General features: G+C 42.2%; 1 protein-coding gene across 1 annotated transcript in view; it reads left to right on the top strand.

Annotated features, from left to right (window-relative positions):
- Window positions 1-25,650, top strand: part of LOC129696925 (collagen alpha-1(XIX) chain-like) — a 320,031-nt gene that overhangs the window by 100,899 nt on the left and 193,482 nt on the right. The window contains exons 10-12 of the mRNA XM_055635036.1: window positions 894-947; window positions 7,790-7,843; window positions 11,268-11,303. Coding sequence (XP_055491011.1) covers window positions 894-947; window positions 7,790-7,843; window positions 11,268-11,303 — 144 coding nt within the window. The remainder of the gene's footprint in view (window positions 1-893; window positions 948-7,789; window positions 7,844-11,267; window positions 11,304-25,650) is intronic.

Raw genomic sequence — 25,650 nt, 5'->3', positions numbered from 1 at the left:
CTTTGACTTTTTTGCAGACCCTTTGTCCTTTATGCACTAGGGCCCCTCTCTCTCCGTTTCCTGCTAATTGGTGAACTCCTTATCCATGCCAGCCCCATAATTTTCCATGTCTCTTTTCTGTGGCACCACACTGAATGCCTTCAGGAAATTCAAGAACCACTTCTATTGGTTCCCCTTTATCCACATTATTATATCCTCTCAAAAGTCCAGCAAATTTGTCAACCACAATATCACTTTGATATAAAATTTGCATGATTGTCTTATGATTTTCTAAATGTCCTTTTAATTGTCTCCGTAATAGCAGGTTCTAACAATAGGTGTAGCTAAAGAAAAGACCCAATGTGCTGGGGTAACTCAACGGGTCAGGCAGCATCTCTGGAGAACATGGATATAATAAAACATTTGAATTCAGAATCTGAAGAAAGGTCCTGATCTGAAACGTCATTGATCTATGTTCTCCAGAGATGCTGCCTGACCTGTTGAATTACTCCAGCAGTTTGTATCTTTTTTTGTTAACAAACTTCTGCAATTCCTTGCATCTCCATAAGTGCTGGTTAACTATCTTGTAGTTTCCTGCATTTTGTCTTCCTTCTCTTGTGTGTGTACATTTGCAGTGGTGTTACATTTGCATTTTCCAATCTTATAGGGGAATGTAGGTAGATTATATCCAACATGTACACCATTGGTCCCATTTTAAGTAGAAGCCAATCTCTAGAAGACAAAGTCGTAAAAATAATTAGTACCAACACATTTGTTGTATATAACTTGATTTGCTAATTTGTCGAATAAACTACCCTGAGCAAATAATTGAAGCTTGTGTTTTCTGTATTGGATGGTGTACACCTAGAAGCTTTGATACACTAAGTAATTTCATATATTTTTTCGTTATTCAGGGTGAGAAAGGAGATCTTGGAGATGCTGGGCCACAAGGTTTATCTGGAAGAGATGTAAGATCTTTTTGATTTTTTTTTTAATGAAAAATTGCTGTCTGTTGAATCTCAAGTGTACATTGCATTTTCTAAATTACAGCATTGGCTTTTATCTACAATTGCACCACTTTTGCCCTGCGATTATGAAAAAAACATCAAGAGGATACGGGTCTATTTTTTCTACTTTTAAGAAGAATTAGAAATGTAGATTGTCTCATTACCAATATGGTAACTGATTATTTAATATCTTGAACAAGTATATGCAAGGATAAGCAGCTGCTGAATGATCCAACAATGGACAGGCTCTAGTTATGTGATTGAAGTAAATTATGTTGCGTGTCAGCAAAGTGATGTTTACTTTTATTCTGCTCGATATTCTGTAGCTCCGCTGTCAATCCCCATCCCCCCCCCCCACTCGTAACAAGGGCAAAGTCCCCCTTGTCCTCACCTTCCACCCTACCAACCGTCACATACAACAGATAATCCTCCGACATTTTCGACACCTCCTACGGGATCCCACCACTGGCCACATCTTCCTATCTAATCCCCTTTTGGCTTTCCGCAGAGACCGCTCCCTCTGTAACTCCTTGGTCAATTCGTCCCTTCCCACCCAAACCACCCCCTCCCCTGGTACTTTCCCTTGCAACCGCAAGAAATGCTTCACTTGTCACTTTACCTCCTCCCTTGACTCCATCCAGGGACCCAAGCAGTCCTTCCAGGTGAGGCAGAGGTTCACCTGCACCTCCTTGACTTCTATTGCATCCGATGCTCTGGATGTCAACTGCTCTACATCGGTGAGACCAAGCGCAGGCTTGGCGATCACCTCTGCACAGTTCGCATTAAACAACCTGATCTCCTGGTGGCTCAGCACTTCAACTCCCCCTCCCATTCCGAATCCGACCTTTCTGTCCTAGGCCTCCTCCATGTCCAGAGTGAGTCCCTCGGCAAATTGGAGGAGCAGCACCTCCTATTTCACTTGGGTTGTTTACATCCCAGTGGTATGAACATTGACCTCCAATTTCAGGTAGTTCGTGCTTTCCCCCTCCTTCCCCTCCCCTTCCCAGCTCTCCCACAGCCCACTGTCTCCGCCTCTTCCTTTCTTCTTCCCACCCCACCACCCCCACATCAGTCTGAAGCAGGGTCTCGACCCGAAACATCACCTATTCCTTTGCTCCATAGATGCTGCCTCACTGGCTGAGTTTCTCCAGCATTTTTGTCTACCTTATACTTTTAAGATGTTTGATTTGTTTCTGAGGAAAACTGAATTGCAAATATAATTATTTTCTGAATGATAAGACGGCACTTATCATTATTTTTAATTGTGGTGGAAAATCAAAAGTTTTTTCCACATCAAGCATAATGGGGTTGTTGTATTAATCAGCAATAAATTAAAGAGTGTCGTTTAGCTATAATCTGTTCTCGACATGAAGCCTTGGGAGCAGCTCGGCAATTGCAGCTATAGGGGTTCTAATATCAAGGGGTTGGATTTCCCATCTATGGCATTCAGGCCAGGTGACAAACACCCTTCTTCTCTGACATTCAACTGAAAATTGTGACAGGAATGTGGACACCGGAGGCGAGGATTCAACTGTGACTCACCACCCCCCAAAAAAAGTAGAAGGCAATACTGGGAAATTTGCTGTCAGGGAAATTGGATCATCCTGGTTTCTATGTCAGGTTCTGCAACCATAGTGTAAGTAAGGCCTGAACATAGAAACATAGAAACATAGAAAATAGGTGCAGGAGTAGGCCATTCGGCCCTTCGAGCCTGCACCGCCATTCAATATGATCATGGCTGATCATCCAACTCAGTATCCCGTACCTGCCTTCTCTCCATACCCCCTGATTCCCTTAGCCACAAGGGCCACATCTAACTCCCTCTTAAATATAGCCAATGAACTGGCCTCAACTACCCTCTGTAGCAGAGAGTTCCAGAGATTCACCACTCTCTGTGTGAAAACCTTTAAGGACCCCTCAGATGAGCCTTCTTCCTTCCATTAAGGCCCCTCATCCGATTGAGGTCTGCACTGTTTTACAGTGAGCTCCAGTGATTTGAACTCCTGTGTTGCGGTGATGAACTGCTCCATGTCCAACAGCTGTCATTTGTTGGTATGATTCAAAAGCAGCTATGATATCTGATTCGAAGAGAGACACAAAAAGCTGCAGTAACTCAACGGGACAGGCAAGAGAGAAGGAAAGGGTGACGTTTCAGGTCAAAACCCTTCTTCAGACGACTTGCTCTGTGTAACAAATATCAAAGGAGAAACAGGTTCTCATCAAGAATAAATGGTCACAAACCATATCATAATATTCCAATGCTGCCTCTTCAATTATACAGAGAACTTTTTATTTAGGAAATTATCATAATCTAGCTGTTAGGTATCCATAGAAACACTGTTTTGAGACCTCATTATAGATTCTATGTCTAGGTTGACAAGAGACTATGTGGCACACAGCCAACCACTGTAGTGCATAGACCACAGGACAATTTTTCCACTTTGCTTCACGGGCTTTAACTAGGCTACGCAGATTATTCACCAGTTGCCATATCCCATTTTCACCATGTTGGAACATTACTCACCTTGGTAACAATTAGATTGAAATCAATGTACTGTACAGCAATTAACCAATTTATCTCAATGGACCCAAACTTTGTACGTTCAAGAGAGATTTATTGTCATGTGTCTCTAATAGGACAATGACATTTTTGCTTTACTTTAACACACAAGAACATAGTAGGCACGAATAATGAGATTCATCCCAAGGTCATAGTCAAAAATTACTGAAGCAACATCATGAAAATGGCTGCAGATAACGCCTTAGTAAATCATAGGATACAGTCATGAAGATCAGAAATAGGCCCTTCAGCCTACAAACTATGCACCAACTATCACATACCCATTTACATTAATCCTACATATTATTCTCCACATGTTCCCATAAATAACCCCCCCACATCCCTAGATTCTACCACCTGCTTACACTCGAGGGGCAATTTATAGTGGCAACTTTTACACTGGCCGATTAGCCGACTAATGTATTTGAGATGAGTGAGGAAATCCACACAGTCAAGGGAGAACATGCAAAGCTTCACACTTGACAGCAGCAGGGCTCAGGATTGAATCCAGGTCACTGGAGCTGAGACAGGAGCTCTGTAAGCTGCTCCACTGTGCCAGCCCCAAAAGTCAACAAAAGGATCTCTTCTACATTTTCACAAATTAGGAACAATCAAATAAAGTAAAGATCCATTTATGGGTGAGTAACCTTTGATGTTTGCTGGATTAAAGACTCAGGATTCTTTGAAACCATTTTACTCTGGCTAGATTTCTGACGTAATTGCTTCCATGACGTAATTATTTCCCATATATTTAACCCTGTAATCGTCTGCTGCTTTGAATGCTTTTCCACTATTGATTACCAGGTGAAATAAAACAGCACTATCCAACCATGAAGTCTGAATACTAAGGCATTGGTTACTACTTTATTGCCGCAATTAAATGTCTTATTTAATCATTTTGATTTTGACGGCGGAAAGAATATATAGAACCCAACTCTCTCCAAATGCCACTGCATATAATTGCATATAATTGTCAACATGACAGTGAAATTTAATGAGCTAACACAATGGATATATATTTATAAAGCAAACCAATTCTTATGCCTTTTCCTTAAATATCTTGCTCTTTTTACTGGGACACGGAAATTCAACAGGTCTAAAATCATCTCAAGACAGGGAACTTATAAACCCAACATTTAGTTCTGCTCTCACTCTGCCTCGCCCCAGACAGAACAAGTATAGTTCCCCTGGTCCTTAGCTTTCATCGCACCAGCCTTCATTCATCTCACATTCTACAACATTTCTGGCACGCATGGACCAGGTGCCCATTTGGCTGAGCACTTGGGCTTGGTCCGTCAAGGCCTGTTGGATCTCCTGGTTGCTAACCATTCCCCTTCCTATCCCATTCTGACCTCTCTGTCCTGGACCTCTTCTGTTGCCAGAGTGAGATGACATGCAAGCTGGATGAACAGCACCTTGTGTTCTGCTTGGGTAGCTTGCAACCCAGTGGTATGAACATTGAATTCTCCAACATCCCTTTCCACAATACCCCTTCCCTGGTTTCACATTTCTTGCCTCGTCTCTCCATATCTCGCAGCCTTTTGTCTTCTTCCCATAACTGACCTTTGTCCACCCATCCGCCATTCAAAATCCCTCTTATCTGATTCCACCTATCACTTGTAAGGCTTTGTTCTACCCCACCTTGCTTTCAACTTTCAGGCTCCTACCACAATCAGTCCAAAGAAGTGTCCTGATCTGAAACGTCAGACCTATCCATGTTTTCTAGTGATTCTGCTTGAACCCGCAGTGTTAGCCCAGCAATTTGTGTCTTTTTTTATGTACCAGCATCTTCAGTTTACATATGCCTGTACCCAACATTGCTGTTGTGAGAGCTGACTCTGAGTATATACATATCCTAATTATAGATAGACAGACAAATGTGCCTATGGTCATGCTTTATGTGCCAAGTGACAAAATAAGTCCGCTCTGGAAGCTTCCTTTATCTCTATCTAAATGGTGTGAAATAACTTTAGCTGCGTATTTCTGGTTCGATGCAGGCCAATTAACATATTTGATTGTCTCAGTAGACAGCCTGTCTGTTTGCAAAGCTATCCTTTTATTTTCAAGCTGATTACTGTTTACAAAGTACATTAGAACAAATATTCTGAAGAATAGTCACAAATTGCTAGAGTTAAAGCCCTGTCCCACTGTACGAGTTCATTCAAAAGTTCAGTCTGAAGAAGGTCCCAACCTGAAATGTCACCTATCTACATTCCCCAGAGATGCTCACGAACCTGCTGAGTTACTCCAGCACTTTGTATCTTTGTAGTTAACCAGCATCTGCAGTTCCTTGTCATAGAGGCATACAGCGTAGAAACAGGCTCTTCGGCCCAACTTGCCCACATTGACCTCTTCTGAAGAATGACTCTTGTTTTGAATTAATGTAACTTCCAGATCATTTTATAACCCCTGAATAATCCCCAACACACATACAGTTAATCGCTCAATTTAGGCTCTAACTACCTGCCCCAGTCCCAATCACTATCCGTAATTCTTGGGGTGGTCATAGGCAACTTTGTTGAGCTTTGTTGAGCTTCCAGAGTCCAGGACTGGTTCTGCACTACTAATGACCAGGGTGAAGTTATTGCTTCCCTGGCTTGCTAATGAGGTTAGTTATATTTTTTGGAGTGGCCCTCCGGAAACTTAATTTCACTTGACCAATTGGATGACAAGCTGGGAGGACCACTGCTAGTCAAAGAATAATGAGTTTGGGTGAAGATTTGAAAGCACCATTCCAAATAAAATGGAGGCAAGAGGTTCCAAAGAGTCTCTCTGTTGTTTCTCTTTCCCTGGACAGCCATTTATGTTGAATTTTGGGTGGTATGAGTATATGTCTGAAAGGTCTCCGAGGAATTTGGTTAGATTGAGTGAAGGGAATGGAAAAACATTGTGTCAGCAGACAGTAAAGGATCAATCTAGTGAGCATAAGAGGGAGGTGTTCAAGAATTTTGGAAATTAGAAGACGAGACCACATTCTAGGATGAAGAACCCTGGTCAAAGAAATGGAAGTGGAAGTTGGACATCATGTTGTTCCCGGAATTCATTAAGAAAGAGTCACAAAGATGAGCAGGGAGTATGCCTGGTGCCCAGCTTCATTACTACTCTCTGTGAAAAACACTTGGAATATGTCTGGTCATTTATTTTGGGGGGTTTTAGGATCCTGGTGAGATATTAAAAGATTGATATTATTTTCAAAGAATATAGGTTGGATAAAGTAAACAGAAGTTTATATAGTGGATTAGCTCCACCAAAAAACAACACTTGAATTATCCATCAGGTTATGAATAGAGCCCCAGATGCACAAATAATTACAAGTTTGACAAGCCTCTATGTAGGGGGAGCATAAACCACCAGATGGCTCCTAGTTCAGTTACAGAAACATCTCCTTGATGCGTTTAATTATTCAGGAAAATAGGAACAATATTTTTGGAGCATCTTCTAGTAATTGTTGAAGATGTAATTAGTAATTGTTGAGTTAAAACTGAAGCCTGTTTAATCGCCTTTAGTCTATTCTATAGCCTTAATACTTTATCCAAGTGATACTCTTTCCATCTATTTTAAAACCAACATGATTCTGGTATCGTAGAAACAAGGAACTGCAGATGCTGCATTTGCTTCTTTCTGGCAAAGATCATTTCGGATTTCACATTGTCTGAGAGAGTTCTTCCGTCCCAAATATATATCAATAATATCAAGATTCTGTCACCTTATTTTTGATACCCTCAAAACAAAAAATAGTTTCACACTGTTGCTTGTGTTGGAGTAAAGTATCTTAACATTTTTAGAACTTTGGTGGAGCAATTTGGTCATGTTATCTTAATGAATCACAAGCTGAATTTATTCTTCTTAACTAGCCCCCCTGTCCTGAGTTGCTTATTATTCAATTTCTTACTTTTGCATATCTTCTCTCAGAGCTTTAATGCTATTTATTCCTTTAACTTTTTTATCGGTCCTTCTCAGCACATCTTCCTTCCCTGTATTTCACCTTCACAAAGGCATGTATTTTCATCCATGTATTTCAGTAGATGTTTACATTTAAATCAAAGCTTAGATATTGTTTAACAAACACAGATTTCTACTTGGATTTAGCTTTGCTTTAGTATTTCTTAATTTGCTTGAATGGTTTTGATAATACTTTAGTTTAAATGCCTGAATATTGTGTGATTTAGAGCTATAATTAAAAAACAACCATCTTACAGCAGAATAAAATGTCTGATTAATGCATTTTACTTCTTTCATGCAGGGTTTAAAGGGTGACCCTGGTGACACTGGTCCAGCTGGTGCAAAAGGTGAAAAGGTGAGTGCCATCTGAAATTTCTGTAAATGCCAATGACAGGTTAGAAATTTGTGACTTGTGAGCTGAACATTTCTGCCACAAAAGACAAGCACTTGGACAAGATTAAGTTTTTACAAAATGACTGGACGTGGTGCAGCGGTTTTGGCTTGTTCAATGATGTTCAACCCGTGATATCGAATTAGTGGCCATTTACAGTCTGCAAAAATGAATGCCAACTCGCTTTCTTCCATTTTAGACACTGCACAACTTAAAGTGAGCGGTTAATGAAATGGGTTAATGGTGTTTATCTTGAAAGAGGACGGAGAATATTAGTCAAATCCATGTTTACAAGTGCAAACAACCTAAATGCAGCATTACCAGTTATTGCCAGGCTCAAGAATTAAATTGATATTGGAGAGAATTGGAGCTATTCAGATTAGATTGCATTAAATGTGGAATCTCCTGAGAATTTATATTTAATAATTTATTGAATATTTATGAGCAAAATAGTGGTTGATCAAGTAGTAAGGAACACTGAGATTCATTGATGAGAATTAAAATACTCTGGAGGCAACATCTGGATGGATGAATAGCATGTGACATTCAGCATTGAGCAATATATAGCATGCACGTTCTAAATTGGTAGATAGTAAATAAGATTATGCAATGAAGGGTATAATCTTTCAAAAGACAGAGCTTGAGGATGCTACAGACCACTCATTGAAAACATCCCTGCAATGTGAAAACCAATTGCCAAGTCAAATGGAATGAGCTGTGTGAACAGATGCAGAGAATATAAGTACATGGGAGTAACATGACTCGCCTGTAATGTTTAGTGGGATTACACTCGGATTGTGTCCAAGTCTAGTGACTTTACCTTCATTGATGCAGTGGGACATAGTGAAATATCAGTAAAAAAGGACAACAGTTTTAAAATCGCAATGAAATTAATGAAAAAAATAGAAGGGGTTAAATTTCTCCTTTAAACAAATTGTGCTGCTTCATCGAGTTACAAAATATTGAAAAATAAAACAATAGATATAATAAAGAGGGATAGCCGCTTGCTGCATAAAGTCCTAACATTGAAATAATCACTGAGGATTCAGTAATTTGCACTAGACAGTGAAATGAATAAAGTTACTTTACAAATGAAATCTTGGAATGTGGAGCAGCAACTAAGAGAAGGCATGGATAAGAAGAGAGACTTCAAAATTTTGAAGGTCGTGAGAATGGCATTGGTGGGACAAAGGTTTACTGCAGATATTTTATCAATGAGTCTATGTGTGGTCAAGTCACGTAGGCATTATCTTTCTGTTGGTGAGTCTTGGCCAACTCTCACTGACTAACCATAGTTATTGACATGCCCTTGGGATCCTGTTCTAGCCATCCTCCGTGGCAGAGAATTCCATAGATTCACCACTCTCTGTGTGAAAAAAAAATGTTCTCATCTCGGTCCTAAAAGACTTCCCCCTTATCCTCAAACTGTGTTCTGGACTTATATAACCATATAACCATATAACAATTACAGCACGGAAACAGGCCATCTCGACCTTTCTAGTCCGTGCCGAACACGTATTCTCCCCTAGTCCCATACACCTGTGTTCAGACCATAACCCTCCATTCCTTTCCCGTCCATATAACTATCCAATTTATTTTTAAATGATAAAAACGAACCTGCCTCCACCACCTTCACTGGAAGCTCATTCCACACAGCCACCACTCTCTGAGTAAAGAAGTTCCCCCTCATGTTACCCCTAAACTTCTGTCCCTTAATTCTCAAGTCATGTCCCCTTGTTTGAATCTTCCCTACTCTCAGTGGGAAAAGCTTATCCACGTCAACTCTGTCTATCCCTCTCATCATTTTAAAGACCTCTATCAAGTCCCCCCTTAACCTTCTGCGCTCCAAAGAATAAATCCCTAACTTGTTCAACCTTTCTCTGTAACTTAGTTGCTGAAACCCAGGCAACATTCTAGTAAATCTCCTCTGTACTCTCTCTATTTTGTTGACATCCTTCCTATAATTAGGCAACCAAAATTGTACACCATACTCCAAAATTGGCCTCACCAATGCCTTGTACAATTATAACATTACATCCCAACTTCTATACTCAATGCTCTGATTTATAAAGGCCAGCACACCAAAAGCTTTCTTTACCACCCTATCTACATGAGATTCCACTTTCAGGGAACTGTGCAGTTATTCCCAGATCCCTCTGTTCACCTGCATTCTTCAATTCCCTACCATTTACCATGTACGTCCTATTTTGATTTGTCCTGCCAAGATGTAGCACCTCACACTTATCAACATTAAACTCCATCTGCCATCTTTCAGCCCACTCTTCTAACTGGCATAAATCTCTCTGTAGAGATTCCCCAACTCCCCCAACATCGGGAACAATCTTCCTGCATCTAGCCTGTACAACCCCTTAAGAATTTTGTAAGTTTCTATAAGATCCCCCCTCAATCTTCTAAATTATAGCGAGTACAAGCCGAGTCTATCCAGTCTTTCTTCATATGAAAGTCCTGACATCCCAGGAATCAGTCTGGTGAACCTTCTCTGTACTCGCTCTATGGCAAAAATGTCTTTCCTCAGATTAGGAGACCAAAACTGTACGCAATACTCCTGGTGTGGTCTCACCAAGGCCCCGAACAACTGCAGTAGAACCTCCCTGCTCCTATACTCAAATCCTCTTGCTATGAATTGCCAACATACCATTCGCTTTCTTCACTGCCTGCTGCACCTCCATGCCTACTTTCAATGACTGGTGTACCATGACACCCAGGTCTCGTTGCATCTCCCCTTTTCGTAATCAGCCACCATTCAGATAACAGTCTATCTCGTGATTGGGGATGATCAGCCATGATTGCATTGTATGGCGGTGCTGGCTCGAAGGGCCAAATGGCCTGCTCCTGCACCTATTGTCTATTGTCTATTGAAAGAATAGAGGTTGCAAGGTGCACTCACACAGAAGTCAGTCTCATCTGGGCTACTGAATTGCCCTTGCACAAATGGCAAACACTGTTCTGAGGCTTAAGGCCCATTGTTCTGAAAGGATTGAGGCTCCTCCAATGTGCTCCATTCAACAGAATCATTTGTTTCTTCATGTTATGGATGGCATTTGTCATACATTGCTCCTCATGTGAAGCATCACGAGATGGATTTTTAAGTGTTACTAACAGACAAGCACCATTGGAGTGCTCTGACGTTTATCTCAAATGAAATTGCAGCATGTGTCCTGCAGACTCCAACACATGCTGTGGTTCACATTACAAGTTATAGACCAGAACGACCTTTCTTTTCAACTTTCTAATTTAGTTTAGTATGCTTTTTAAGCACATTAGTCATAGAATTGTACAGCATAGAAACAGTAAAAATGAGCTGAACGTTGACCAATTAGTTCCCAACTAATTATACTTTTGTTTTTATTATTATTGTTTTTATTAGGGTGATGTGGGGCCGCCTGGTCTTCCTGGATTATACGTAAGTAGTAGGTGCCAAATATCCAAATAAAAGAGTCTGTGGTGTGAGATAGGTATACATTAAGGTGGCGCTCATCAGATCTATTTTAAGAGAAAATGGACAAGTATTTTAAGATGGGGAAGATGCAGTGTAGTCGCCAGAATAGAGGAGAGGGATTAGTTTTGGATTGCTATAGCAAAGATCTGGTAGAGGCACAGTAAGTCAAATGTAACATTTGCTGCACACTGGATACAACTAATGTACTCAGTTATGATCTTCCCTTCGAAATGAAATGATGAAAGTGACCAAATAATTATTTGTGCTTTATTAACATCAGCTTAATTATCTTTCAGCAAGTTATCCTGGTGCTGAAAATGAAACAAATCTTTCAGAAATAAAATCAAAACAATGCTGGAAATATTCAACATGTCAGATAACATTTATGAAGAGGCAAACGGAGATAATGCTTAAAAATTATGACCTTTCATCAGGAGGTCTCATGAAAAATCGTTGATATTGAATCCCGTCTGACCTGAGTATTTCCAGCATTTTCTGACTTTTTCAAATTTCCAGCATCTACTGTATGTTGCTTTCAGTTTTCTAGAGATATGAGATTTACAGTGCCATTGCTATTCTCATCAGGGACTACAAATCTTAAATCGATATATTTGATTTCCCACTTTTGTATACATGGATTCTCCCATGATTGTTCTCCCAAGAGAGGACATAGATTCAATCAGTGCTTATGATTGTATCATTGTTGAAAAATTGAGTAATTTCTGCAACAACTCTATGGAGTTGTATTAGAGCAGTGATATTGAAGGAACACAAAAATTAGCCACTCTTTGCGATTTAGTTCACAATTGTGTTTTATCTCACGCTGGAAAAGAAAGCCATGTCAATTTATATTAGAATAAGTATTAGTTATTAACTAGGTGTTTATGTCAATGACTTTTCTGGCTTTGGGCTCTAGTCAAATAGATGAAAAGATGTTTGAAACCCTGCATGTGTTTATTTTTAGTAATATCCCAGAGTAGGGAAGTCTAAAACTATAGAAGATAGATTTAAAATGGGAGGAGAAAGACTTTAAAATCGGACACCATCTTCACTCAAAGGTTAGTGAATATATACAATGAAAAATGAAATATACAATGAAAAGTTCCGAGAGTCGATCTGCCATTTTTCGCAACAGTTAAAAACAGCATATAATCCTCCAATATTTTTGCCACCTCCAACGGGATTCCATCACTGCCCACATTGTATTGTATTGTATTGTATTGTATTGTATTCAATTTATTGTCATTAACTCATATTAGAGACAACAAAATGAATTTTCCTTACAGTCAAGTAACATAAAAATAAATAATAAATAAATAAAACATATTAAACATTTTAAAAAAAGCACAAACACAGAAGTCCACGACACAACATAACCACAATACAACACAGTGGCACCAAAGTTGAGGGAGGTACCATAGTCCAGCCAGCCTCCCCGCCGATCTTCCCAGATGTTCACCCGTGGTCGGGGCCTCCCCAGCACCCGCAGTCGCCGCCACGGGGGGCCCGATGCTCAGGCCCTCACGCCGGGAATGATGGAACCCCGACGGAGAACATCCTCAGCGGCCCGGACCTCCAGATCAGCCACCTCCCACTGGAGTCTTCCCATCTCCACCACTTTCTACTTTCTGGAGAGACAGTTCCCTTCCGCAACTCCCTGGTCAACTTGTCCCTTCCCACCCAAAACCACCCCATCCCCAGGTACTTCCCCCTGCAACCGCAGGAGATGCAACACCTGTCCCTTTACCGCCCCCATCAACTCCATCCAAGGACCCCGATAGTCTTTTCAGATGAGCCAGAGGTTCACTTGCACCTCCTCCAACCTTATCTACTGTATCCACTGTTCCAGGTGTCAACTCCTGTACGTCGGCGAGACCAAGCGCAGGCTCGGCGATAGTTTCGCTAAATACCTCCGCTCAATCCACCTTGACCTAACTGATCTCCCGGTTGCTCAGCACTTTAACTCCCCCTCCCATTTCCAATCTGACCTGGGCCTCCTACATTGTCAGAGTGAAGCCCAGCGCAAATTGGAGGAACAGCACCTCATATTTCGCTTGTTTAAGAAAGAACTGCAGATGCTGGAAAAATCGAAGGTAGACAAAAATGCTGGAGAAACTCAATGGGTGTGGCAGCATCTATGGAGCGAAGGAATAGGTGACGTTTCGGGTTGAGACCCTTCAGACTGATGTGGGGGCGGGAAGAGGAAAGGAAGAGGCGGAGACAGTAGGCTGTGGGAGAGCTGGGAATGGGAGGGGAAGGAGGGAGAAAGCAAGGACTACCTGATATTGGAGGTCAATGTTCATACTGCTGGGGTGTAAACTGTCTAAGCAAAATATGAGACGCTGCTCCTCCGATTTGTGGTGGGAGATCGGGTTGGTTAATGCGAACTGAGTGGAGGTGTTGGACGAAGCGATCGCCAAGCCTGCACTTGGTCTCATCGACGTAGAGCAGTTGATACCTAGAACAGCGGATGCAATAGATGAGGTTGGAGGAGCTGAACCTCTGCCTCACCTGGAAAGACTGCTTGGGTCCTTGGATGGAGTCGAGGAGGGAGGTAAAGCGACAAGTGTAGCATTTCCTGCGGTTGCAAGGGAAAGTACCGGGGTAGGGGATGGTTTGGGTGGGAAGAGATCCCACCACTGGCCACATCTTCCCATCTCCTCCCCTTTTGGCTTTCTGCAGAGACTGCTCCCTCCGTAACTCCCTGGTCAATTCATCCCTTCCCACCCAAACCACCCCCTCCCATGATAGACTTTAACCATATAACCATATAACAATTACAGCACGGAAACAGGCCATCTCGGCCCTACAAGTCCGTGCCGAACAAATTTTTTTCCCCTTAGTCCCACCTGCCTGCACTCGTACCATAACCCTCCATTCCCTTCTCATCCATATGCCTATCCAATTTATTTTTAAATGATACCAATGAACCTGCCTCCACCACTTCCACTGGAAGCTCATTCCACACCTCTACCACTCTCTGAGTAAAGAAGTTCCCCCTCATATTACCCCTAAACTTCTGTCCCTTAATTCTGAAGTCATGTCCTCTTGTTTGAATCTTCCCTATTCTCAAAGGGAAAAGCTTGTCCACATCAACTCTGTCTATCCATCTCATCATTTTAAAGACCTCTATCAGGTCCCCCCTTAACCTTCTGCGCCCCAGAGAATAAAGACCTAACTTATTCAACCTATCTCTGTAACTTAGTTGTTGAAACCCAGGCAACATTCTAGTAAATCTCCTCTGTACTCTCTCTATTTTGTTGACATCCTTCCTATAATTGGGCGACCAAAATTGTACACCATACTCCAGATTTGGTCTCACCAATGCCTTGTACAATTTTAACATTACATCCCAGCTTCTATACTCAATGCTCTGATTTATAAAGGCTAGCATACCAAAAGCTTTCTTTACCACCCTATCTATATGAGATTCCACCTTCAAGGAACTATGCACGGTTATACCCAGATCCCTCTGTTCAACTGTATTCTTCAATTCCCTACCATTTACCATGTACGTCCTATTTTGATTTGTCCTGCCAAGGTGTAGCACCTCACATTTATCAGCATTAAACTCCATCTGCCATCTTTCAGCCCATTTTTCCAAATGGCCTAAATCACTATGTAGACTTTGGAAATCCTCTTCATTATCCACAACACCCCCTATCTTGGTATCATCTGCATACTTACTAATCCAATTTACCACACCTTCATCCAGATCATTTATGTACATGACAAACAACAAAGGACCCAACACAGATCCCTGAGGCACCCCACTAGTCACCTGCCTCCAACCCGATAAACAGCCATCCACCATTACCCTCTGGCTTCTCCCATTCAGCCACTGTTGAATCCATCTTGCTATTCCTGCATTTATACCCAACAGTTGAACCTTCTTAACCAACCTTCCATGAGGAACCTTGTCAAAGGCCTTACTAAAGTCCATATAGACAACATCCACTGCTTTACCCTCGTCAATTTCCCTAGTAACCTCTTCAAAAAATTCAAGAAGATTAGTCAAACATGACCTTCCAGGCACAAATCCATGTTGACTGTTTCTAATCAGACCCTGTTTATCTAGATGCTTATATATATTATCTCTAAGTATCTTTTCCATTAATTTTCCCACCACTGAAGTCAAACTAACAGGTCTATAATTGCTAGGTTTACTCTTAGAACCCTTTTTAAACAATGGAACAACATGCGCAGTACGCCAATCCTCGGGGACTATTCCCGTTTCTAATGACATTTGGAATATTTCTGTCATAGCCCCGGCTATTTCTATACTAACTTCCCTCAATGTCCTAGGGAATATCCTGTCAGGACCTGGAGACTTGTCCACTTTTATATTTTTCAAAAGTGTCAGTACTTCTTTTACTTTGAACCTCATAGTATCCATAGCTAGTCTACTAGTTTCCCTTACCTCACATAATTCAATATCCTTCTCCTTGGTGAATACTGAAGAAAAAAAATTGTTCAATATCTCCCCCATCTCTTTTGGCTCTGCAGATAGCTGTCCACTCTGTCTCTCCAATGGACCAATTTTATCCCTCCTTATCCTTTTGCTATTAATATAGCTGTAGAAACCCTTTGGATTTACTTTCACCTTACTTGCCAAAGCAACCTCATATCTTCTTTTAGCTTTTCTAATTTCTTTCTTAAGATTCTTTTTACATTCCTTATACTCCTCAAGCACCTCATTTACTTCATGCTGCCTATAATTATTGTAGATCTCCCTCTTTTTCCAAACAAGATGTCCAATTTCCCTTGAAAACCAGGGCTCTTTCCAATTTTTACTGTTTCCTTTCAACCAAACAGGAACATAAAGATTCTGTACTCTTAAAATTTCCCCTTTAAATGTCCTCCATTTCTCTTCTACATCTTTCCCATAAAACAAAATGTCCCAGTTCACTCCTTTTAAATCATCTCGCATCGCATCAAAGTTAGCCTTTCTCCAATCAAAAATCTCAACCCTAGGTCCAGTTCTGACCCTCTCCATAATTATATTGAAACTAATGGTATTGTGATCACTGGAACCGAAGTGCTCCCCAACGCATACCTCCGCCACCTGTCCCGTCTCATTTCCTAACAGGAGGTCCAGCACCCCCCCTTCTCTAGTAGGTACCTCTATGTATTGCGGTCTATAATACACCCCTATAAGAGTTGCTACACCTTTCCCACTTCTCAATTCCACCCAAATAGCCTCCCTAGATGAGCCCTCCAATCTATCCTGCCAAAGCACTGCTGTAATATCTTCCCTGACTAGCAATGCAACACCTCCACCTCTTGCCCCTCCAATTCTATCACACCTGAAGCAGTGAAATCCTGGAATATTTAGTTTCCAATCACAGCCCTCCTGCAACCACGTTTCACTGATCGCCACAACATCATACTTCCAGGTGTCTATCCAGACTCTAAGCTCATCCACCTTTCTTACAATGCTCCTAGCATTAAAATATGCACATTTAAGAAAACCCCCGTCTCTTATTCTCTGTTTATTTCCTTTTTTTTCTTTCTCCTCTTGTGTCCGAGTGCTTCCCATTTCTGCTTCCTGCCTCCCATTCTGTCTACTACCTTTCGCTATTTGAGTCCCTCGCCCCAACCATTCTAGTTTAAAGTCTCCCCAGCTGCCTTTGCAAATTTCCCCGCTAGGATATTGGTCCCCCTCGGGTTCAAGTGCAACCCATCCTTTCTGTACAGGTCCCACCTTCCCCAAAAGAAGTCCCAATGATCCAGGAACTTGAATCCCTGCCCTCTGCACCAGTCTTTCAGCCACGCATTTATCCTCCACCTCGCTCCATTCCTACTCTCACTGTCGCGTGGCACAGGCAGTAATCCTGAGATTGTTACCTTTTTGGTCCTTTTTCTTAACTCTCCTCCCAACTCCCTAAATCCCTCAATCCCTGCCCTCTGCAACCCCTACAATCCTCCTCCCACGCATTTATCCTCCAACTCGCTCCATTCCCTTGGCTCCACCCGTGGCATGGCAGTAATCCTGAGATTGTTACCTTTACATTGGTACCTATTTCTTACCCTCCCAACAGGCCTCTCTCTCCCTCTCAGGTCATCTTACCTTTTTGACCTGTCATTGGAGTACCTCGTTCCTGCCTCTGCCCCAATGCCCCACGAACTCCTTGTCTCTCACCTCTTTTGCCACGCACTCACCACTCGCTCCATTCCTCTCCTCCCACTGAGGCACAGGCAGTAATCCTGATTTTACCTCAGGTCTAACATTCCCCTCTTTTTTTTACCTATGTCATTGGTACCTATATGTACCACGACCTCAGGCTCCTCTCCCTCTGATTTAAGGATATCTTGGATGCGTTGAGACACGTCCGAGACCTTGGCACCAGGGAGGCAGACCACCATCCTGGTCTCCCGACTGCGTCCACAGAATCGCCTATCCGACCCCCTAACAATAGAGTCCCCAATTACTATTGCCCTCTTTTTTTCCCTACCTTTTGGAGCAACAGGGCCGGTCTCTGTGCTGGAGGCCCGTCCGCTGTCACTACCCCCTGGTAGGCTGTCACCCCCATCCGTACTCAAACAGGAGTACTTATTTGCGAGGTGTACCGACATTGGAGTACTCACTCGTTCCTGCCTCTGCCCCTTGCCCTTCCTTAACGTGACCCACATGTCTCTCTCCCGTGGTTTTGGAGTGACCACCTCTCTATAACTCCCCTCTATGACCTCCTCACTCTCCCTGATCAGACAGAGGTCATCGAACTGCTGCTCCAGGATCCTAATACGGTCCCTTAGGAGCCCCATCTCGCTGCACCTGGTGCAGATGTGGACGTCTGGAGGGCCATCCGACACCATGACCTCCCACATCTGACATCCAGAACAGTACACTGCTCTGACTGTCATTATCCCGCCTTACCCTGGATCTGATACCAGTATAATACAATAGAAACTGCTGGGAGAAATCAGCAGGTATCTGACTCACAACAGCTGCTCCCTCGTGACCTTTAAACTGCCCTTTATTATATAAACAAAAAGCACTGTACCTTTAGCCCACTGTACCTTTACTAAAGCACTGTACCTTTAACCCACTGTACCTTTACTAAAGTACTGTACCTTTAACCAGAAAGCACAAATGCTAACCTGAGGTTGCACCCAATCAGCTGCTTCCTCTAGTCTGCTTCCACCAATCAGCGGCTTCCACCAGAACCCTCCCTATGGAGTGTGGAACGTTACGGATTTCGGTAAGCCCTGACCCTCCTCCACTGCTCACCAACGGTCCTGGGCCTCTGTGAAAACAAGCCCCGTGCCCGATTTAAGTACTCAAATTTAAGTACTCTTTCTTTCAGCTGCAGGCCCTTCTAGTTTTTTAAGAACAGAATGTTCAGATGTGAACAAGAGTGATGGGATGTCTTCATGTTTTTTTGGAATCGGTGGAAGGATTTTTGGAATTTTTGGAGTTTTGGAATTCTTTCTGACAAATTGATTGCAGGAATATGGATTTCGAAACCTAAAACTTTAATAATCATTTTAAGAAGCAATGTAAACAAGAAATACTAATGGAATTTTTCCACACAAAAGGGCATCATTAAAATAAAGATACATAGAGATTTGAAGGCAATTTATGAATCAAAAATTGCTTTATGCTATTTTGAGAGGCCTGGTTGCACAGTTATGTCAAATTCCTTTATCTGCTACTTACCATGGTCATTAGCTCATTCAGTTTAAACCAGTTATGGCTTCATTAAAATAGTATGGGCAGGAATTTGGCGTGGATGTGTTAATCAGCACACCTATAAATAACCCACCAATAAATGTGGATTATTGGGCTTGCTTCCAGGGAAGTTGTCAAGGGGCAAGTAGGTGGGAGCTAGCTCATCCAAGCTTGGTGATGCAGGCAGCCTTATACTTTTCCTTTTAACGTGAGAGAGAAACTTTATTAGCTGGTTTTAAATCACTATTGAGACTTTGATGATGCTATACTTGGTTATTAGTGGGCATTTAATGCTGTCATGAGGAGCGTATTTGACAAAACATGTTGATGCGTGTGACGTGCATTTTGTCAGTGTAGGTGTTTGTTCATTTGCATGATGTCAAAAGACAATAGGTGCAGGAGTAGGCCATTTGACCCTTCGAGCCAGCACCGCCATTTACTGTGATCATGGCTGATCATCCCCAATAAGTACTCCGTTCCTGCCTTCTCCCCATATCCACAGACTCACAACTCTCTGTGAGAAAAAGTGTTTCCTCGTCCCCATTCTAAATGGCTTACCCCTTATTCTTAAACTGTGGCCCCTGGTTCTGGACTCCCCCCAACATCGGGAACATGTTTCCTGCCTCTAGTGTGTCTAAACCCTTAATAATCTTATATGTTTCAATAAGATTGCTTCTCATCCTTCAGAGTATGCAAGCCCAGCTGCTCCATTCCCTCAGCATATGACAGTCCCGCCATCCCGGGAATTAACCTTGTGAATCTACGCTGCACTCCCTCAATAGCAAGAATGTCCTTCCTCAAATTAGGGGACCAAGACTGCACATGATACTCCAGGTGTGATCTCACTAGGGCCCTGTACAACTGCAGAAGGACCTCTTTGCTCCTATAATCGATTCCTTTTGTTATAAAGGCCAACATGCCATTCACTTTTTTCACTGTCTGCTGTACCTGCATGCTTACTTTCATTGACTGATGAACAAGGACCCCCAGATCCCGTTGTGCTTCCCTTTTTCCCAACTTGACACCATTTAGATAGTAATCTGCCTTCCTGTTTTTCCTACCAAACTAGATAACCTCACGTTTATCCACATTAAACTGCATCTGCCCACTCACACAACCTGTCCAAATCACCCTGCATTATCATAGCATCCTCCTCACAGTTCACACTGCCACCCAGCTTTGTGTCATCTGCAAATTTGCTAATGTTACTTTGAATCGCTTCTTTTAAATCATTGATGTATATTGTAAATAGCTGCTGTACCAGCACCGAGCCTTGCTGTACCCCACTAGTCACTGCCTGCCATTGTGAAAGGGACCTGTTAATTCCTACTCCTTCTTTCCTGTCTGCCAACCAATTTTCTATCCATGCCAGCACTCTACCCCCAATACCATGTGCCCTAATTCTGCTCACTAATCTATGTGGGACCTTATCAAATGTTTTCTGAAAGTCCATGTACTCTACATCCACTGGCTCTTCCTTGCCTAGTTACATCCTCAAAAAGTTCCAGAATCAGTCAAGCATGATTTCCCCTTCATATATCCATGCTGACTCAGACTGATCCTGTTACTGCTATCTAAATGTGCCGCTATTTCATCTTTTATAACAAAGGCCATTGACTCCAGCACCTTCCCCACCACCGATGTCTGGCTAACTGGTCTATAATTCCCTGTTTTCTCTCTCCTGCCTTTCTTAAAAAGTGGGATAACATTAGCTACCCTCCAATCCACAGGAACTGATCCTGAATGTATAGAACGTTGGAAAATGATCACCAATGCGCCAACGATTTCTAGAGCCACTTCCTTAAGTACCCTGGGATGCAGACCATCAGGTCCTGAGGATTTATCAGCCTTCAGTCCCATCAGTGTACCCAACACCATTTCCTGCCTAATGTGGATTTCCATCAGTTCCTCCATCACTCCAGATCCTCTGGCCAATAGTATATCAGGAAGATTGTTTGTGTCCTCCTTTGTGAAGATGGATCCAAAGTACCTGTTCAACTCATCTGCCATTTCCTTGTTTCCCATAATAAATTCACTTTTTTCAGTTTTCAAGGGTTCAGTTTTGGTTTAAACTAATTTTTTCCTCCACATACCTAAAGAAGCTTTTACTATCTTCCTTTATATTCTTGGCTAGCTTACCTTCGTACCTCATCTTTTCTCCCCGTATTGCCTTTTTAGTTATCTTCTGTTGCTCTTTAAACATTACCCAATCCTCTTGCTTCCCGCTCATCTTTGCTACATTGTACCTGTTCTCTTTTATTTTTATACTGCCCCTGACGTCCCTTGTCGGCCACAGTCGCCCCTTACTCCCCTTGGAATCTTTCTTCCTCTTTGGAATGAACTGACCCTACACCTTCTGTATTATTCCCGGAATTACCTGCCATTGTTGATCCACTGTCATCCCTGCTGGGGTATCTTTCCAGTCAACTTTGGCCAGCTCCACCCTCATGACTCCATAGTCCCCTTTATTCAACTGTAACACTGACACTTCCGATTTACCCATCTCCCTCTCAAATTGTAGATTAAACTTGACCATATTATAATCACTACCTCCTAATGGCTCCTTAACCTCAAGTTCCTTTATTAAATCCGGTTCATTGCTTAACACTAAATCCAGAATTGCCTTCTCCCTGGTAGGCTCCAATACAAGCTGTTCTAAGAATCTTCTGTCTGGTCAAGATCCTTTGTTTCTTGCAGCTGTTTGAGGGAATAGGCTGTGGAATGGGATGAGGGAGAGAAAGTCAGTTTGTATCACGTTTGTTTTTTGATTCAGATGTTTTTTTGAAACTCCCCCCATTTATCTCAATTTTATCTCTCTGAAGTACTAATGAATTCAATTGTATGAACAGATTTTTAAAAAAAACAAATTCACCCCTATCACTCTTCCATTTTGTAACCAAACCCGCAGACTTGGCATTAGAAAAACACACTTCCCTGAGGCAGGCTAAAGAAAATTTAATTAAAAAAAATAACTTGCTGGAAACATTCAGCACGTCAGGCAGCATCTGCGGAAGGAAAAGCAAAGTTAATATTTCAAATTGAAAACAGTTCTTCAGAACTGGGAGAGAGTTATGTTTGAGATGTAGAGAGAGGCAGGGATGAACAGGACTGCATCTTACCGTAGACAAATAGGAATAAGAAACCAAAGTCGATGAACAAAGTACATAGGATTCTCATCTAAACCAATTAAAACTTGATTGACATTTATTGTCAAATTTGGTTGAAAATCAAATTGTTGATTAAAAAAGCAGTCTCTTTTTGATAGGGTAGTATTTACCGCTGTTAAATAGAATATATTTACAGTCCTCATTTGATTTACAACAAAACACTCATTTCACACCTTATTATCCTTCCATAGCTCTGTGTACCCTTCTGAAGAAGGATCTCGACCCAAAATGTCACCCATTCCTTCTCTCCAGATATGCTGCCTGTCCCGCTGAGTTGCTTCAGCATTTTTGTGTCTTCGGTGTAAAACAGCATCTGCAGTTCCTTCCTACTAAATTCATCTTTTGGCTGGTCGGGAATTTCTAATACACTGCGTTTGGGATGGCATTTTACTGGCTCATTCAGAGACTGGCACATGTGAGACTGATGTGGCATTAATGTGCAGAACCTCTAACAACAGATGAGAGACATAGAAACATAGAAATTAGGTGCAGGAGTAGGCCATTCGGCCCTTCGAGCCTGCACCGCCATTTAATATGATCATGGCTGATCATCCAACTCAGTATCCCGTACCTGCCTTCTCTCCATACCCTCTGATCCCCTTGGCCACAAGGGCCACATCTAACTCCCTCTTAAATATAGCCAATGAACTGGCCGCAACTACCCTCTGTGGCAGAGAGTTCCAGAGATTCACCACTCTCTGTGTGAAAAAAGTTCTCCTCATCTCGGTTTTAAAGGATTTCCCCCTTATCCTTAAGCTGTGACCCTTGTCCTGGACTTCCCTAACATCAAGGAACAATCTTCCTGCATCTAGCCTGTCCAACCCCTTAAGAATTTTGTAAGTTTCTATAAGATCCCCTCTCAATCTCCTAAATTCTAGAGAGTATAAACCAAGTCTATCCAGTCTTTCTTCATAAGACAGTCCTGACATCCCAGGAATCAGTCTGGTGAACCTTCTCTGCACTTCCTCTATGGCAATAATGTCCTTCCTCAGATTTGGAGACCAAAACTGCACGCAATACTCCAGGTGTGGTCTCACCAAGACCCTATACAACTGCAGTAGAACCTCCCTGCTCCTATACTCAAATCCTCTTGCTATGAAAGCCAACATGCCATTCGCTTTCTTTACTGCCTGCTGCACCTGCATGCCTACCTTCAATGACTGGTGTACCATGACACCCAGGTCTCGCTGCATCTCCCCCTTTCCCAATCGGCCACCGTTTAGATAATAATCTGCTTTCCCGTTTTTGCCACCAAAATGGATAACCTCACATTTATCCACATTAAGCTGCATCTGCCAAACATTTGCCCACTCACCCAGCCTATCCAAGTCACCTTGCAGTCTCCTAGCATCCTCCTCACACCTAACACTGCCCCCCAGCTTAGTGTCATCCGCAAATTTGGAGATATTGCCTTCAATTCCCTCATCCAGATCATTAATATATATTGTAAATAGCTGGGGTCCCAGTACTGAGCCTTGCGGTACCCCACTAGTCACTGCCTGCCATTGTGAAAAGGACCCGTTTACTCCTACTCTTTGCTTCCTGTTTGCCAGCCAGTTCTCTATCCACATCAATACTGAACCCCCAATGCCATGTGCTTTAAGTTTGTATACTAATCTCTTATGTGGAACCTTGTCGAAAGCCTTCTGGAAGTCCAGATACACCACATCCACTGGTTCTCCCCTATCCACGCTACTAGTTACATCCTCGAAAAATTCTATAAGATTCGTCAGACATGATTTACCTTTCGTAAATCCATGCTGACTTTGTCCAATGATTTCACCACTTTCCAAATGTGTTGCTATCCCATCTTTAATAACTGACTCTAGCAGTTTCCCCACTACAGATGTTAGGCTAACTGGTCTGTAATTCCCCGTTTTCTCTCTCCCTCCCTTCTTAAAAAGTGGGGTTACGTTTGCTACCCGCCAATCCTCTGGAACTACTCCAGAATCTAAAGAGTTTTGAAAGATTATTACTAATGCATCCACTATTTCTGGAGCTACTTCCTTAAGTACTCTGGGATGCAGCCTATCTGGCCCTGGGGATTTATCGGCCTTTAATCCATTCAATTTACCCAACACCACTTCCCGACTAACCTGGATTTCACTCAATTCCTCCACCTCCTTTGACCCGCGGGCCCCTGCTATTTCCGGCAGATCATTTATGTCTTCCTTAGTGAAGACGGAACCAAAGTAGTTATTCAATTGGTCCGCCATATCCTGGTTCCCCATGATCAACTCACCTGTTTCTGACTGCAAGGGACCTACATTTGTTTTAACTAATCTCTTTCTTTTCACATATCTATAAAAACTTTTGCAGTCAGTTTTTATGTTAACTGCCAGTTTTCTTTCATAATCCATTTTTCCTTTTCTAATTAAGCCCTTCGTCCTCCTCTGCTGGTCTCTGAATTTCTCCCAGTCCTCCGGTATGCTGCTTTTTCTGGCTAGTTTGTACGCATCATCCTTTGCTTTGATACTATCCCTGATTTCCCTTGTTATCCATGGATGCACTACCTTCCCTGATTTATTCTTTTGCCAAACTGGGATGAACAATTTTTGTAGTTCATCCATGCAGTCTTTAAATGCCTTCCATTGCATATCCACCGTCAACCCTTTTAGAATTAATTGCCGGTCAATCTTGGCCAATTCACGTCTCATACCCTCAAAGTTACCTTTCTTTAAGTTCAAAACCATTGTTTCTGAATTAACAATGTCACTCTCCATCCTAATGAAGAACTCAACCATATTATGGTCACTCTTGCCCAAGGGGCCACGCACAACAAGACTACTAAATAACCCTTCCTCATTACTCAATACCCAGTCTAAAATAGCCAGCTCTCTCGTTGGTTCCTCTACATGTTGGTTTAGATAACTATCCCGCATACATTCCAAGAAATCCTCTTCCTCAGCACCCCTGCCAGTTTGATTCACCCAATCTATATGTAGATTGAAGTCACCCATTATAACTGCTTTGCCTTTGTCGCAAGCATTTCTAATTTCCTGTTTGATGCCATCCCCAACTTCACTACTACTGTTAGGTGGCCTGTACACAACACCCACCAGCGTTTTCTGCCCCTTATTGTTTCGCAGCTCTACCCATACCGATTCCACATCCTCCAAACTAATGTCCTTCCTTTCCATTGCGTTAATCTCCTCTCTAACCAGCAACACTACCCCACCTCCTTTTCCTTTCTCTCTATCCCTCCTGAATATTGAATATCCCGGGATGTTCAGCTCCCAGCCTTGGTCACCCTGGAGCCATGTCTCCGTGATCCCAACTATATCATAATCATTAATGGCTATCTGCACGTTCAACTCATCCACCTTATTACGAATACTCCTTGCATTGAGACACAAAGCCTTCAGGCTTGTTTTTACAACGCTCTTACCCCTTATACAATTATGTTGAAAAGTGGCCCTTTTTGATTTTTGCCCTGGTTTTGTCTGCCTGCCACTTTTACTTTTCACCTTGC

This window comes from Leucoraja erinacea, chromosome 5 (genome assembly GCF_028641065.1).
Source record: "Leucoraja erinacea ecotype New England chromosome 5, Leri_hhj_1, whole genome shotgun sequence".
NCBI classification, from domain to species: Eukaryota; Metazoa; Chordata; class Chondrichthyes; order Rajiformes; family Rajidae; genus Leucoraja; species Leucoraja erinaceus.
Note: the sequence above shows the minus strand (reverse complement) of the source record. Positions and strands in the feature narration are given on the sequence as shown.